Here is a 16,836-nt window from a genome sequence, read left to right as displayed (position 1 = left end):
CCCCCCCGGTCCCCTCATGTCAAAAAAGCCCGGTCTAGGTAGAGTTAATACCTCATAACACAAATGCATACAAGTACCTCATAACACAGGTACATACTGGTACCTCATGACAAGTACATACCATTGAAGAGGTTCATCGGTCAAGCAGAATTAACAGTTAGTAGAAATCCTTCGATCAGTGATTGTATCTTTGTAAGGTCGATTACGTACCTCCAAATTCCGCTACTCCGCAAGGAGGCGGGGGAAGCCAGAAGATCCACACAAGTCTCGACCTATTAGTCTCGTGTTCTCGTATGTACATGTACTTGCTATGTGGTACCAGTATGTACTTGTGTTATTAGGTACCAGTATGCACTTGTGTTATGTGGTACTAGTATGTACTTGTGCATGTTATGTGGTACTAGTATGTACTTTTGTTATGTGGTACTAGTATATACCTGTGTTATTAGGTACCAGTATGTACTTGTGTTATGGGGTACTAGTATGTACTTACGTTATGAGGTACTAGTATGTACTTGTGTTATGTGGTACTAGTATGTACTTGTGTTATGTGGTACTAGTATGTCCTTTTGTTATGTGGTACCAGTATGTACTTGTGTTATGTGGTACCAGTATGCACTTGTGTTATGTGGTACTAGTATGTACTTGTGTTATGTGGTACTAGTATGTACTTGTGTTATGTGGTACTAGTATGTACTTTTGTTATGTGGTACTAGTATATACCCGTGTTATTAGGTACCAGTATGTACTTGTGTTATGGGGTACTAGTATGTACTTGCGTTATGAGGTACTAGTATGTACTTGTGTTATGTAGTACTGATATGTACTTAGTGGAAATTCTTCGATCAGTGACTGTATTTTTGCAAGGTAGATTACGTACCTCCAAATTTTCGGTGTCGACTGTACACCTTGATCACGGAATGACCTAGTCTCGCGAGAACACGAGGCTATGTCGAGACTTGTGTGGATCTTCTGGCCTCCCCCGCCTCCTTGCGGAGTAGCGGAATTTGGAGGTACGTAACCGACCTTACAAAGATACAATCACTGATCGAAGGATTTCTACTAACTGTTAATTCTGCTTGACTGATGAACCTCTTCAATGGTATTTACTTGTTATGAGGTACCAGTATGTACCTGTGTTAGGAGGTACTTGTATGCACTTGTGTTATGAGGTATTAAGCATAAACTTTTGTTATGAGGTACTAGTACATACTTTTGTTATGAGGTACTAGTATATACTTTTGTTATGAGGCACTAGGCCACAATATCCGATTCGTTTACTGGGATGCCAGCTGAGCTGAGTTGCCGCCTAATGTATTGCTCCAAAAGATCTTTAATTGCTCTTGGTGCAAGTGGAGTGATTGCTGCAAAAGAACTTTAGCCCTTCCTTTGCAGATTACAGTTTGTTGAAAAATACACATAGCTTTATCTCCTATTTCTATTGGCGGACACAGCTATCAGATATCAATGAAAATATTTGAAGCTGCAATTCTGTTTCTTGTCACGTGTTAACAGTGCCTCCTGGCGGTTGCTTTAGACATTACAAATCAGACATGTATGTGAATCACGGTAACAAGTAACATAACATAAGTACATACTAGTACCTCATAATACAAGTACATACTACTACCTCATACCATTAGTACATACTAGTACCTCATAACACAAGTACATACAAGTACCTCATAGCACTAGTACATACAAGTACCTCATAACACAAGTACATACAAGTTAAAAATTGATTACGGCAGTTATCAGTCTCCTTATTTGTGGAGACCGTCGCTGAATAGCTAGAATAAGAGAAATCGATGATTTCATACCTCCAGGTTTTTATTGCTTTTTTTAAATATTATATATTGTTTTTGATATGTTATGTATACTTGATGGTGATGAAATTGATGTGTTAGGTATTGGAAATAAATCTTGGCACTTGACATCCTTCACAGTGAGGCCTTCTAGTCCATTATAGCGATATTATTGTATATAATACTAAGTAAGGTTCCCAATGCATAGTGGTGTTAACCTTTAAGTAACTTACACATGTCCCAGCATTCACCAATGAGGAATCACAGAATTTTCACACCAATTATGCAAATTAGTAACCTGGAATCCATCCGTGAACGCTTTGTCTCCGCGCCGTTCCTCCGCTCTGCCTTCAGAGCTTTGAACTTAGGTGGGTATGAACTTTGCTAGTTTAACAAGTCAATCCATTAAAGTCTTCTTAATTTATCGTGTTTCCGGACACACACAGAGACACACACACACGAACGCCTCTGAAAACATAGCCTTCCTGGCGAAGGTAACAAATAAAAACAGCCGGCACCCTTCCACATAGAAATGTTGGGTCTGCTTCGCCAGATGCTGTAGTTTGGGTGTACTAGCTAGGAAGCGATGTGTCAGGTAGTCACGACTTTGTATCTGTAGTTTTGTAGAGGTTGATTAGACAGAGAGCGGTTAGGTCACACTGACTTCATTCGTGGTCCACTTGTTACCGTGTTTCACATACATTTCTGATTTGTAATGTCTAAAGCAACCGCCAGGAGGCACTGTTAACACGTGACAAGAAACAGAATTGCAGCTTCAAATATTTTCATTGATATCTGATAGCTGTGTCCGCCAATAGAAATAGGAGATTAAGCTATGTGTATTTTTCAACAAACTGTAATCTGCAAAGGAAGGGCTAAAGTTCTTTTGCAGCAATCACTCCACTTGCACCAAGAGCAATTAAAGATCTTTTAGAGCAATACATTAGGCGGCAACTCAGCTCAGCTGGCATCCCAGTAAACGAATCTGATATTGTGGCCTACGACAGAAATGCCTGGGGCTGAAACACTCGAGACTAAGTACAAGACACAGGAAAGCGGCAGCTGCCCGGTCACCACCCGCATATGACGGCAAGTTTTGCAGATCAAGACTTGGGTTTCACAGCCACATGAGGGCAAAATGAGGTGGACAACCTTCCTAGATCTTCATCAGCTACCATCACCACTGTAATACAATAATATCAGTTATTCTATACATGTAATAATAATACTGTGTTTGTAAGACCCGTTGACTCGCCCTTATCTGCGAAGTAGCTATCAGCAGATAACATTGTAATATAATACAGTCCGAATGACAAGATAGATTGTGTCAATTTATTACCTCCATGAAATGTGTCATGGAGGTTATATTTTCAGTTGCGTTTATCTGTCCGTCCGTCCGTCCTTCCGTCCTTCCGTCCTTCCGTCTGTCTGTTGGTCAACAAGATAACTCAAGAACGCCTGGATGGATTGGTTTCATACTTGGTGTGTTGGTAGAGTGTGACAAAAACTGGAAACGATGAGATTTTGGTCCCCCTAGTGGCTTCCCTTGGTACTGCAGCGCAACTTCCGGTTTTGATATCTCGCGATCTGGACATGCTAGGGTCATGAAATTTTGATGGAAGGTAGCTCTCGTGCTTGGGAAGAAGTCATATGAGTTTGGGCCCCCTAGCGGCTTGTTCTGGAACTGCAGGGCACTTTCTGGCGAAATGTTTAAAAGCCAATAAGTCCAGACAGGAACAACATATTTTCATTATTTTTGGTGTGTAGGTAGCTGAGAGAGAGATGTACATAACTAAATGTAAATTATGCAAATGAGGACTTTATTTGCATAATTAATGAGGAAATTCTATAATTACAGTGTTTTACATTATACTATGTAGCCTATGGCAGGCGGAACTTCAACAGATACTAATTATGCAAATGATGACCTAATTTGCATAATTAATGTGAAAATTCTATGATTTCGTAATGGTGAATGATGAGAATGCCATACTTGGGACATCTGTAAGTTAATCAAAAGTTAACATACATCACGATGCATATATCATGTTAATGCAGAGGTCATTTGAACAATTAAAGAAGAAATTTACATATCAAGATCATATTTCATGGAGGTATGAGGTCTCGGAATTCTAGTTTTCATTATTTTTTCTTATTTCATGTTTAATTTAGACACAACTTGGTACACTGGATGTTATTAGAGTTTCCGGCTTGTGATCTTTACAATACAGTGTGGCGCCAAGATACAAAAAAATCACATTTATCAAGTTCTCAGACAGGCCTAAAACCCGAAAAGATTTAAGTAATGGTTTTATTTAGGTGTGGCTCGGTTGCATGTACTGTGAGTTCATTATCTAAATTCCATGTGTTCGTATATTTATCCCTTTGGGGCATACATAGTACTTCTGATGACTTCTTTAGCTATCAGCCAAAAGCCAAACTACACAAGATGAAGAGATCACAGTAAGCTTTTACAAAAGCAATCCATGTAGATACCAATGGATGCAAGGCGGCAATATTGTATTTTGTCAAATATATTTTCATGGGAACACGAAGGGAATGTATGTAAAAAAACATGTCAGAAATTCGCATGCATGTTGAGGAAAATGGCTGGATGTCGAATCCGTTTTTCTTTTCACAAGCTGAATTAATCATTCATATGTGTGTATTGGAGGAAACTTCTTAAATATTATAAAATCTATGTATCGGCATGTGAATTACGCCGTTAGACTAGACAATGGATTATCTACAATGTAACACGTTCCCGTCTGTATGTGGAGTGAGGCAAGGTTGTAACCTATCTCCCATATTATTTAACTTATTCATTAATGATTTATCTCAATGTTTTCATCCTATAAAATGTGACGCTGCAGTCTTAGGTTCAAAATCCGTTAATTGTTTATCATGGGCAGATGATCTTGCTCTATTTCATTATCAAAACACGGGCTACAACATTGCATTGACGATTTAGAACACTATTGTAAGAAATGGAAATTATCTGTAAATGTTTCTAAAACCAAAGTAGTCATTTTTAGCAAAGGTCCCAGGAAGAAAGATGGTGACAAATTTCATATCTATGGTAAAGAAATAGAAGTTACGGACAGCTATACTTACTTAGGTATCCCTTTTACATCCTCGGGTAAATTCAAAACTGCCAGGAAATACTTAAAATTGAAAGCAATGAAGGCACTTTTCAAACTCAAGGCTCTCATATTCTCTAACAGAAATATTTCAGTCAATCTAGGTAAGAGTCTATTTGACAAATTTGTGAAGCCCATTTTCATGTATGGGTCGGAAATCACATGTTTTGATTCTACCTCCAAAACTATAAAAATTATTGTTTCTCATTCTGGAAGCATTTACGAATCTTCTCCAAAGAAAGTTTTTTCTACCTTACTAAACAAGCTCAATATTCAAGATAGCCTTCCTGCTACTATAAGAAGAAGCACCTCATCTGCCTTGAATTCCACTTATATTGTCAATTTCGAAAGAAACAAAGATAAAGAAATATTAGTACAACATGCCAGTAGTCAAACTTTAGAAGAAAACGGAGTCCAAATTATAAATATACATTCAAATCAACATATTCCTGAATTTGATATTATTGATATGCGCTTTCAGAAATTTCTGCTAGGTGTACACTCCAAAGCGTCAAATGATGGCGTCAGAGGAGAACTAGGAGCTTTCCCAGTTATAATTGATACAAAAATTCAACTCATAAAATATTGGCATCGTTTAGTCAATTTACCCGAGGACGCCCTTCTTCGTGAGGCATACAATGTTGTTAGCTGTGAAGAACACGACTGGATCGTTCATGTATATAATATCCTCAACTACCACGGTTTTGGACATATATGGCTAAACCCGCGGAATTATAATATAAATTTGATTACCACTCAGTTACGGCAACGTTTACAAGATATTTATATTCAAAATTGGCACTGTACTATTAGAAACAATTCAAAACTTTCCGTCCTTTCAACCTTAGACAAACATTATAAACAGGAAAACTACCTTTCACACATAAAAAGCCTTGATATACGAAGAGCAATCACAAAACTCAGGATTGGCTGTCGACATGTCACAAATTAAGTATGGAAACAGGAAGATTTCAGAAAATACCTGCTGACCAGAGGGTTTGCCCATTCTGTCCAGAATCAATAGAAGACGAATACCACTTTTTGATTGTTTGTCCCAAATATTCTGATATACGTAATTCATTATATGCAACTATATCAACTTCTATACCAGAATTTCTCGCCATGAATTCATCTAGCAAATTCAGATACTTGTTGACTTTTGACAATCCATACATTGTGAATATAGGACAGTATTTTAAAGAATGTCTAAACGTAAGAAATTCTTTTAATGATTGTATAAGCGCCTTTTCATCCCATATCACCTAGTATTGTACTACGTAAACTGATTTGTTAGATTTGTTCTCTCATTTCTGCCATACTTTGTACCTTGTACATTGTTGTGTAATAAAAGTCATCATATGTAACACAAACACCAATGGTACAAAAAGACAACAACTAAGACGTTACGGCTAGACTTTGCAACAGTTATTCTCGGTGAATTAGGCGAAAATACTAACTTAATCGATAATCTGTTAATTTTGTTAGCAAAACGTTTCATATTTAATCAGCGAGGTAAATTAGTCTTTTTAAATCACTTTATCTCGTTTGTCAAAATGTATTATAAAACTGAATACATCATAGCTGAGAGAAGAAACAAGCTGTTTCCCACTATCAGAAATGGGAGTTACTACATATATGTTATCATTGATTATATTCTTGTTTGTTTTAAGCTCTTTTAGTTTCATTTTTTTTGGTTAAATATGCATTATGTTGATTATCATATGTTTCTCTTTGTATCATTATTTCATCTGTATTAAGTTATTCTAAGAGTTAACGTTGTTTAAAATTCATGTTATTTTTTTATTTTCCTCCTGTGTTAGTATAACTTTAGTTGGGTGGCATTATTTTTTTTATTTCTTTTGTTTGTGTATTCTGTTGTACTTTTGGATCCGTGGTATATGTTTCTTTTGTGTTATTGTTTGTCTTTTTTTGTAAATGAACAATAAAAATTAAAAAAAAAAACACCAAACGTCAAATTTATTATATCACAAGGGGAATTTTGTTCCAGACCGTAAATTTACCCTGGGTTCTTGTTGATACACGTTGTAAACGTCGATTTTAAAAAATAAAACACACGCGCCCGCGCGCACACACACATGAATGGACAAATTCACACCCACACACATTTACACACACACACACACACACACACACACACACACACACACACACACACACACACACACACATACATACATACATACATACACAATTAATATATATCCTATACGATAAAACTGGATGGGAATAGGCACTAAAAACGTATTAGATTCTACTTTCTGTATAAATATGCGGTATAATGTACAGCGAAATTATGCATAGATTTTAATTTTAAAAATACATAGTGCATGATAAATGGTTGGGGGCATTTTCAATCAATTGTATTGAAAATAGGGCCAAATAGTTTGATCTTGTTTGGCCGAAGATGACAAAAAGGCGCGTCAATTAACGCTTCAAACATGGAAATTGTTAGTCGATTTGATATAATTTCCAGGATATTGCTTTGAATTGGTCCATACCTCTCATGGGTGGCTGCCTTGAGTGGGTGAATCTTACAGAATGACCATCCGCCCTAGACGGAGTCTGTTCTGCGGCCGCCACAGACACGCCGTCCTTTGGGACTACCCTATGCCGATGGTTTGCCGTTGGTTGGCGGTGCGTGGTCGAACACACCGGGCACAGGTCCTCCCTGCAGTCGAGGCAGTAGGATGTTGTGGTCGATCTATTTTGACATGTGCAATCATAATCATGGGAAAGTGCTGGGCCAGGTGGCGTGTTGAGACGGACCTCGACGCAAGACCTTACAACATCTCGTAACCTGTTGACGAAAAGGCTAGTAGGAAGCCCTTCCACGCCATTTGCGGGAAGTCGATACTCCTGACAACGGTACGGGCAGGTCAACTTCCCCGATGCAAGCGCCATTTTTTCCAAACATTCCTTGCAGAAGGTATGCTGACAAGGAAGGGTTTTGGGTTCTCCGTATTCTTTGAAACATATTTGACACACAAGGAATTCTTCCTTGATTTGGTTCTCTAGCTCTAGACCAGACGCCATGTTTGCAATCACTGTTCGAAATGTCAAGCGCAGGCATACGAAAAGGGTCAAGGTCAGAGGTGACTACATTAGTCAACACATACAGTACGGATCTATAGTTCACAAAACAAGTGATTACCATGCATGTTATGCTACTCGTATTCATAGTTTCTATCATCTCTGTCATGTCATTTGAGGCATAATGTTAATAGGTAGAAAAATATATCACAAATCTACATCAGGCTATTCAGAGACGACCGGTCAACACGACACGCTTCTATTTTGAACTGAAGAGGTTAAAAGGTGTACATCTATTTTGTGATTCAGTTATGTGACACAGTAATGGAAATTGACTGAAAAATGTCTGAAATGTTTGGGTTTTTTTTCATTTTATAATGATTTTATAATAGATATGTTGAGCTTTTGCTGATACAATTCGGCACCTTTATCCATCTATTTTCGCCGAACTTCGAACGTTTAATAAACAAACACTTTGAAAGCGTATGTGTGTATATACGGGTCTTTCCCAAAACACAGCAGATTACAAGTTTTATTTGTGTGTTTCAAAAAGAAAAGGGCCAATAGATTTTCATCAACTGAAACACTCAACGATTTGTTATCCATCATCATCCACATTATTTAAGATGTCAGTATTCTATTTTAGACTTATTACACAATTCTAGCAGTGACATGCCTGTTGAATATTTTGGATCCGACAACCATGAGAGTACGTTGCGTTTGGTTAGTCAACTTGTATTTATTTTGTTGCATATCTACGCTGTTCTCAACCAATGTATGTCATTCGCATTTGTTTATTTCCGTATGAAAAAAACAACAACAGAAAGAAATGATGATACAAACTTATAAAGGTGTTCCATTGTCGTAACTTTTATTTGAGTTCATGAAAATTAAAGCATTTTATTCCTTTCGAAACCAACCACAAATCCGCCCGGCAAAATTATACAGTGTGTTCATTGCAGATCCTCTCCCTTCATTTTCATTTAGGTCAAAAACCCTCAGACTTAACGTGTTATCTGTTCCTTCGTCAAAAACAATAACACCAGCAATCTGTGTGTTGGCTGACTGTTCTAAGATTTCAGGTATCATGTACTTTGGAAGGTCAGGTGGAAAGTCTCCAGAGAATGTCCCGAACTCTGGCAACGGTTTTCCGTCCACACAGCATACCACAAATCTTATTCCCCTGCGCTGGTCTTCTTCTTGAATCTGCTTCGTGCTCTTCTCAAGCTTCTCTTCAATCCGCCTAGCTTCGTCGTCATCGAATGTATTTTCTGCAAGTTCAACAAGTAGTCTATTGTGTTCTGAGTCAGTGGGCGTGCTCGGAGGCAGGGTTGTTAATTGTGGCAATGGTCTTGGAGGGACTTTCGGTGGGCTCGGCTTGAAGGGCTCCTCTAGGCCGGGTTTGTCTGACAAAATGGCCCGAAGGTAGCTCCCGAGTGCCCCTTCGTGAACCGGGTTGTGCCGCTGGTCCCAGGAGAAGACGAAGCCCCGCCTGCCGTCCAGGTACGTGTCGTCAAACTGGGCGGCGATCTTGTGGTAGGCCCAGGTGGACAGGACGCTCGTGTCCTGCTCTCCGGCCTTGTACCTGTCATCCCCGCCGATCACTACGACCACTCGTCCTAAAACAATAAGTGTGATTTAATATATAAAGGGGGAATGTCTACGGAATTTTTATCATCTGTTAACATGTAAAGTTAAGTAAGTTAACGCGTGGCAAAATGAGTGGAGTGTCGCCGTTCATATTATTATCTAATACTTATACATGTAATTATATGAGCAGAGTATTTACATCCTTTTGTTTAATGTAACAATGACTGCACTGCCTTGTCGATATATTTTTGTAGCCGTGCTAAAAACATACCTTGTGCCGCCTCCTGTAGTGCCCTGTACAGTACAGCATACCCGATCCCGGCCTTTTCCTCGTTAATACTCAGACGTGACTCGTAGGCGTTCACTACCAACACCCCGCACAGGAGACGCCGCTGCCGGACTTTCTCACTCACCGCTTGTAACTGGGACAGTCGCAGGTTACGTGGACGTACGTCCACGTCTTGGCCTTTTGTAACACATTGGAACAAAGACACGACCGAATCCAATGGATATGTACCGTCACAGTTAACTATTAAAGCCTCCCTGGGCATGTTGGGGATTTTACTACACACAGGTTGCGCCATCTTAACAGAATAGTTCATCAAGTCTCGTCTTACAAACGTTCTGCCGTTAGTGCGCATGCTCACGTCACCGGGTTAGGAAAACATGTTCTTATCCATAGTAACTGAGCCTGGTACCAGTCTTGCGTAATTCAATAGGGGTATTGGGGTGTTCGGGCAGGTTGTGTCTTCGGGGGCTCTAATAGCTTCCCCCGCCCAGTGTAACAGACCGTCCCGGTAGGAGAGTTACCCTAATAAGAGACAATATGCTTGGGGATTTGGTTTCCCCCAACACGATAAATACTTAGTTCGTGGAAGGCTAATCAATCTCTCGTAAATTACACACCGGGAAACCTATGTGAGGCGGGCGGGACAGAGCTGTTGCGGCCCTGACCACGAATCAGACTGCATACCAGGCTATAGTAACTTTGTAAGTCACAGAACAAATATGTCATGTACTTAACCGTACACCGCGCCAATGAGGCCCACAATGGGGTATTGTAATCTACTGTCAAAATACCTGAATAACAAATCTGCATATGATCGTATTTTCCCGTAGGCTGTGTAAATAACTGTAGCGTTTGTATCTTGCCTTACAAAGTTACGAACTAACAGCGCTCTGCTTAGTACCAATTTCTGAATTTATCCTTTGGAAGTTTATCGTAGATTTAATTTTAAGGCCTCTCGGGTAAGACAGAAACGTCAGCATACCCAGTCATACAAGATAGGATATAGTCAGTCCAAAAACGAGCTGCTATATAGGTATGTAGGAATGACTACAGACAATCAGGGTACCAACATTGAACAGCTGCAGAATAGACTGGGCTGGCCAAGTCTTTGACACAGAAGGAAACGGGTACGTATAACTTAAGGGGCACACCCCAGTTTATTTTGGGTCTCAATTCGATTCTGCATGCCCTCAACTCTAGCGACCATCTCTCTCAGGAAATACGAGCGTATCTCTAAAGCCAAAACACTGTGCTTGCAAATGATATCCCTCTAGCTACGAGAACAATAGAATTTCAATTTCTTTCACCTCTCACATTTTAGTAAATGTTAGGGGGAAAAAGAATTTTTCGATGAAAAATGATGCCAAAAATTGGCCATTTTCACGTGGAATTAGACCCATCACCCAGAATTTAGCCACTAATATGACTTATATGGTCGGAAAGAGAAAACCCTAATGTATTATTAAGAAAAGTATAAAGAAAATCCTAACACTGAGATTATCACAATAACCCGTCGCGCGAGGCATAGCTACAGCACCCCCAGAACGCATACAAGGCATATCTAGGTCAAACCGAAGCACCGCAATCCAGGCGGAAGGACACCCGGAAGTAAGCCTCGGGCCCGAAATTAATTTTCACCCAAAACACGCCACTTCTTACACTTTCCAGCCATGTTAGTAGTTAATCCCATTTTGCAGCAGATTATGAGAAATGTAAACTCAAACATGAACCATCGGAACCCCATCGTCACTTTTTTTCCGCGCACTACAGTGGCCCCTGTCGCGGAAGAATTGGTGTGTGCACCGTTTAGTTGCGATACCTATCCATCTCAACAGGAACGCCAACATAACATGAGGTCACCCCCTTAGCCTGGTATCCAGTCTGGTCGTGATTGGGGGTATTGGGTTGTTCAGGCAGGTTGTGTCTTCGGGGGCTCTAAGAGCTTCCCCCGCCCAGTGCAACAGGCCGTCCCGGTAGGAGTGTTACGCTAATCAGAGACAGTTCGTGGAGGGCTAATTAATCTCTCGTGAAATACACACCGGGAAACCTATGTGAGGCGGGCGGGCAAGAGCTCTTACGGCCCCGAGCTCTTACGGCCCCGACCACGATCAGACTGGATACTAGGCTATCACCCCCTAGGTTTCAACACTTTTCTGTATGCAAAACAGGCACACATATAGCCAGTTTCTTTCCACAAACAAGCATTGAATTGATCAGCCTACACACTCACATAGTTACGGCACCAGCAACTGGCAGCGTGATAAATGATAAGTTGGGGCTGGCCCAATCTATTGGCCTACCCAACCCCCAGAGATAAAGCAAGTGTCCCATTACGGCCATGTATATATTACAAATGGTTTTGTCTCGCCATGAGCACTTTTTTCACTTTTTTATTCTATTGATATTCTAACCTTATGTACGTATATTGATAGTACAAACTGTGACTCTCGACATATGTCCAAATTATTAAGGATAAGGCTTTCAGATTGTACTTCTTTCATTATGAGTTTTCCATGTCTGTTGATACCGATAAGCTGAAATTTTACAGAAAATGTAAAATCGAACATTGTATAGAAAAATATCTTGAACTTTGTGACTTCGAGCAGCGCTCCACTATTAGTAAAATTAGAATCAGTGCCCACCCCTTGGAAATCAAAAAGGACAATTTATGAAACTACCTGTGCCGGAGAGGATTTGTAAATATTGCTCCTCAAATGCAGGGGAAGGAAAAGTCATTTCATCTCTAATTGTTCATTTTATGATGATATCAGAAACCAATTATACGCGTACACCATCGTTTCTAAAATGCTCCCTTGCTTTCGCACTATTCCTAACCATTACAAAACAATTTTACTAAAATCAAAGAACCCACATGTCATAGAAAAAAAGTGGTTAAATTTGTCTTCCACTGACTTAAAAATGATCAGTCAAACCCAACAAGATTAGTGTCACGTATGTTGTACAATGTAGTGTAATTTTGGGCGTAGTCTCTTATTTCATTGTACTTTATTTATTTTCATGCATGCTGTTTGTACTTGCACATGCATGTTATTTGTACTTGCAATTAGCCCTCGTGCATGTATTTGCAATAAAGTTTTTTTTTTTTATTATTCATTTAGTTTTGGAGCCCCCTCATCCCATCCCATCCGCCACATTTGCTAAGGACCATGGGCGGGATGCCCCTTAGGGGTTTTGGTCTAGTATGAAATAGAGATGCCATTCTGACACAGCCTACGTTACGTTAAGAAATTTTAACTATGCTGTGAAAGCTTGAATTGCACACCAACATGTAAACAAGCAGTTGTTGTCTAGTATGATCAGAATAATGAAGAACGTCCTGAATAATGCATGTCATGATATGGTTGTCTTGCTTACATGCAGTTCTAAAGTTTGAATCAGGGTAAATGTATTATCTATCTTCTCGTGTGGCGCAACGGCACGTGCGCGACTCGGAACCAAGAGGTCCCGGGTTCCAGTCCTGACATGCCACCGATCTTGTGCCCTTGGGAAAGGCACTTGACACGACTTAACGCACTAGACTCAAGTGAAAATGTGTACTGTCTGTCCAGTATTCGTTTCTATGAGTGAGACACAACACCAGCAACAGCTGCCTCTGTTCCGCGTGTATTGCACTGTTGCAATTTCAATAAATCAAATCTTCTCTAACTGGTAGATAGATAACTGGTAAGCCGTTGCAAAAATATTATGTACATTACACATCATCGCTGCGTCGTAAAGAAAGGAGAAATGATAGACATAATAATCAAGCAGAAACTTCCTTTTATTAAGCTATCTCTCGCTTCCCCTAGTAAGCATTAGATAGACTATATATAAATAGCCTAATATGATAATGATAACAGTGGCGAATTCGTAACACTTGCTTCAAGAAATACAAAATTGAAATATCTATATGCTATACCTATACTAGACCTACCTTACTCCCCAGTTTGTTGTATGACATATGGTAATTAACGTTAATAGCTCGCTTTTCTTTGGTGTATACGATGCCATGGGGAACTAGTATAAACCAGCTTCGTTCACTCGGTGTTTGTTAACGGTTACAGGAGCCAAGCATGCCTTTATAACTCCATGCACACCTCCTCAGAGTGATTGGTTGTATTATATTTCTAAAACTAAAATAGGTATGTCTATTTGAGGATGACAAGGAATTTTGTATTGCTTACCGGGATCTCTACCTCTTACCTTTCTTGCCCCAAACATAAATCTTTCTCTATGGTGTTATCTTATCAACTATGAAAATACATCATAGGTCTTACATTCTGTGTTAGACAAATATATTTATCTACTTAATATAATTTTGTGAAATGATACTCAATTTCCTTCTTCTACAGGTCATCAACTGAGACTTAATCACTTATTAGTTTGCCAGAAGTAAGGAGGAAGATAGTCAACAAGATCAGCCAGAAAGAGAAAAATTAATCCTAAATCTTCTCTTGGTGGATGTGCCCGAGGATGTGCCCGAGGACCGTCATCAATTATGACAGCAACTACAACCTCTTGCTCATACTTTTTTTCATTGATATCTTTGCGCATGTAATCTGGGATAGGGAACACGTCACCTTCATTGTAATCATACTGAACCATACGGCGCCCACTATCAAGATAGATGTGCATGGCTTTTACTATTCTACCTTTAGTCTCTTTCTCTATTTTAGCCTTCAGATACTTTGCTGCTTGGCCTTCCGTTCCCTTCATTATGAATGGAATACTCAATGCGGTAGTCTTATTTGGATTTGCAAACTGTCCCGACATGTGTTTCACGTCTGGGTCTGTTGACTTAAGGGGGCTCTTGCTTGTGTGGTGCGGTGGTGCACTTTGTTGTAATGTGCCCCTAAGTGGGTCATTTTGAACATTTATCGCATGGTTAGTTATTCCACGTGCACCTTTGTGTGGACCGATTTGATGTTCAGCAAGTCTATTGTGTTCTGAGTCAGTGGGCGTGCTCGGAGGCAGGGTTGTTAATTGTGGCAATGGTCTTGGAGGGACTTTCGGTGGGCTCGGCTTGAAGGGCTCCTCTAGGCCGGGTTTGTCTGACAAGATGGCCTGAAGGTAGCTCCCGAGTGCCCCTTCGTGAACCGGGTTGTGCCGCTGGTCCCAGGAGAAGACGAAGCCCCGCCTGCCGTCCAGGTACGTGTCGTCAAACTGGGCGGCGATCTTGTGGTAGGCCCAGGTGGACAGGACGCTGGTGTGCTGCTCTCCGGCCTTGTACCTGTCATCCCCGCCGATCACTACGACCACCCGTCCTAAAACAATAGGCAAGATTTCTGTGAATCTTCACATACATATTCAACAACCTTTCTGACAACGTTAAAACTATTTTTGATTTTACATGCACAACTTGAGTCTACTGCCACGCAGTTTTTGTCCTTTTCTGTTGATGAATAAAAAAGAAACAAAGCAACAAACAGGAACTTCAACACTAATGATAGATCAAGGACAAATAAATGTCGCATTAATTCACACCTAACATTATAATGTTTATGTTACTTGTTCTGTTGCACTAATGTAAGGAAAATAGAAAAGCTAAATCGTAGTTAGTTCTTACATTTTGGCACAGCTAAACCTTGCTAAAAGAGGTCACTCGAGGACAGATGAGGCCTTACGGATTTGTGATGTTTTCAATACCATATTAAACCGGAAAATACAATAGGTGCATGCTAAAATTCTTTTGATGACTAACTATCATGTCCCTAAATTCAGGACTACATTAAAGATACAGTTGTCAGGCATATAGTATGTAATGGTTGTTTTTTTATACATTTTCTTTTCAACTTCTACCTCACTTGCTAGTACGATTTCGAATGCCGATCATAATGTCGAAATAATGTCTCAGTAAAAAGGGAACATTTTGGTCTATAGAAAAACACATTAAAGTTTAGAAAACTCGTGCAATACAATATACATCTGCATCATATAGGACTCTCAATAATGTAAAATTTGTTCTAAACAAAAGGCTTTTCTTCTTGACGAACAATGTTTCACCATGTTCATGTATCTCATGTATTAAGTCTGATATTTTCGTTGAACCATACCTTGCGCTGCCTCCAGTAGTGCCCTGTACAGTACAGCATATCCGATCCCGGCCTTTTCCTCGTTAATACTCAGACGTGACTCGTAGGCGTTCACTACCAACACCCCGCACAGGAGACGCCGCTGCCGGACTTTCTCACTCACCGCTTGTAACTGGGACACGTTACAGTATTGTTTCTCTATCCGAATATTAGATCCAACACAAGCATTTTTAGCAACTTTTATCAATTCCTCTACAGATTCTAACGAGTAGGTCTTGTCGCAGTTGACAAGTAAAACATCCATGGCGGACTGGGTAGCTTTCTTGTTGAAATACTGAACAAACACTAAAAGGGCCTCCTGGGTTGTTTGACCGCGTGATAGGCAGGTCACATGTTTTTGCGACGTCGACATTGGGTAGTCTCGCAAATCCGTCGTTATGGGAGGGTAGTTGATGCAGAAATTTTAGGTACCCGAGACTACTCAAGTACACACACGATTAGACTATCCACGGAAAGTTCTTATATAATATATACACCATGTTAAGGTATCTTTTCCGTCGACCATCCAGGTGCCAATCTTTTCGGCAAAACCCATTATGTCAGCTTGACTAGACTACTACACGTTTGAAAGGGGTAAAGTGCACTGGGGCTAACAGGGTCCTGTGCCAACCGTTTTCCGTCTAGATTGGTATGTTTCGACTGTATATAGACACCAAAACATGAATGATTAAGTATTGGCTAAAATAACACAAGTCTAAAGGAAGAATTGTTAAGAAAGCATACTACACTGCTGCTGTACAAGAACATGACTGGATTGCCCGTGTACTACGTATACTGTGAAGACTTGGTGCACAAATTAGTTGGCTAAACCATCATGTCGATGTCAACTTATTTAAAAAAAACATATTCAAGGGACAACTAAAGGACAC

General features: G+C 40.0%; 1 protein-coding gene across 4 annotated transcripts; it reads right to left on the bottom strand.

Annotated features, from left to right (window-relative positions):
• Window positions 1–8,855: 8,855 nt before the first annotated feature.
• Window positions 8,856–16,371, bottom strand: LOC109468239. 4 transcript variants are annotated; one of them, XM_019766494.1, is made up of 3 exons: window positions 16,080–16,371; window positions 9,858–10,008; window positions 8,856–9,615 (listed from the first exon to the last, which is right to left on the bottom strand). In XM_019766494.1, the coding sequence occupies exons 1-3, from the start codon at window positions 16,317–16,319 to the stop codon at window positions 8,897–8,899; spliced, it is 1,110 nt and encodes a 369-aa protein (XP_019622053.1). In that variant the 5' UTR covers window positions 16,320–16,371; the 3' UTR covers window positions 8,856–8,896. The 4 variants fall into 4 exon arrangements, with proteins under 4 accessions (XP_019622053.1, XP_019622052.1, XP_019622054.1 ...); XM_019766493.1 differs by lacking the exon at window positions 9,858–10,008 and having other exon boundaries at window positions 15,929–16,371; XM_019766495.1 differs by lacking the exon at window positions 16,080–16,371 and having other exon boundaries at window positions 9,858–10,239.
• Window positions 16,372–16,836: the final 465 nt, after the last annotated feature.

Source organism: Branchiostoma belcheri, unplaced genomic scaffold, assembly GCF_001625305.1.
Source record: "Branchiostoma belcheri isolate BF01 breed outbred unplaced genomic scaffold, Haploidv18h27 scaffold196, whole genome shotgun sequence".
Taxonomy (NCBI): domain Eukaryota; kingdom Metazoa; phylum Chordata; class Leptocardii; order Amphioxiformes; family Branchiostomatidae; genus Branchiostoma; species Branchiostoma belcheri.
This window is presented reverse-complemented; position numbering and strand designations above follow the sequence as displayed.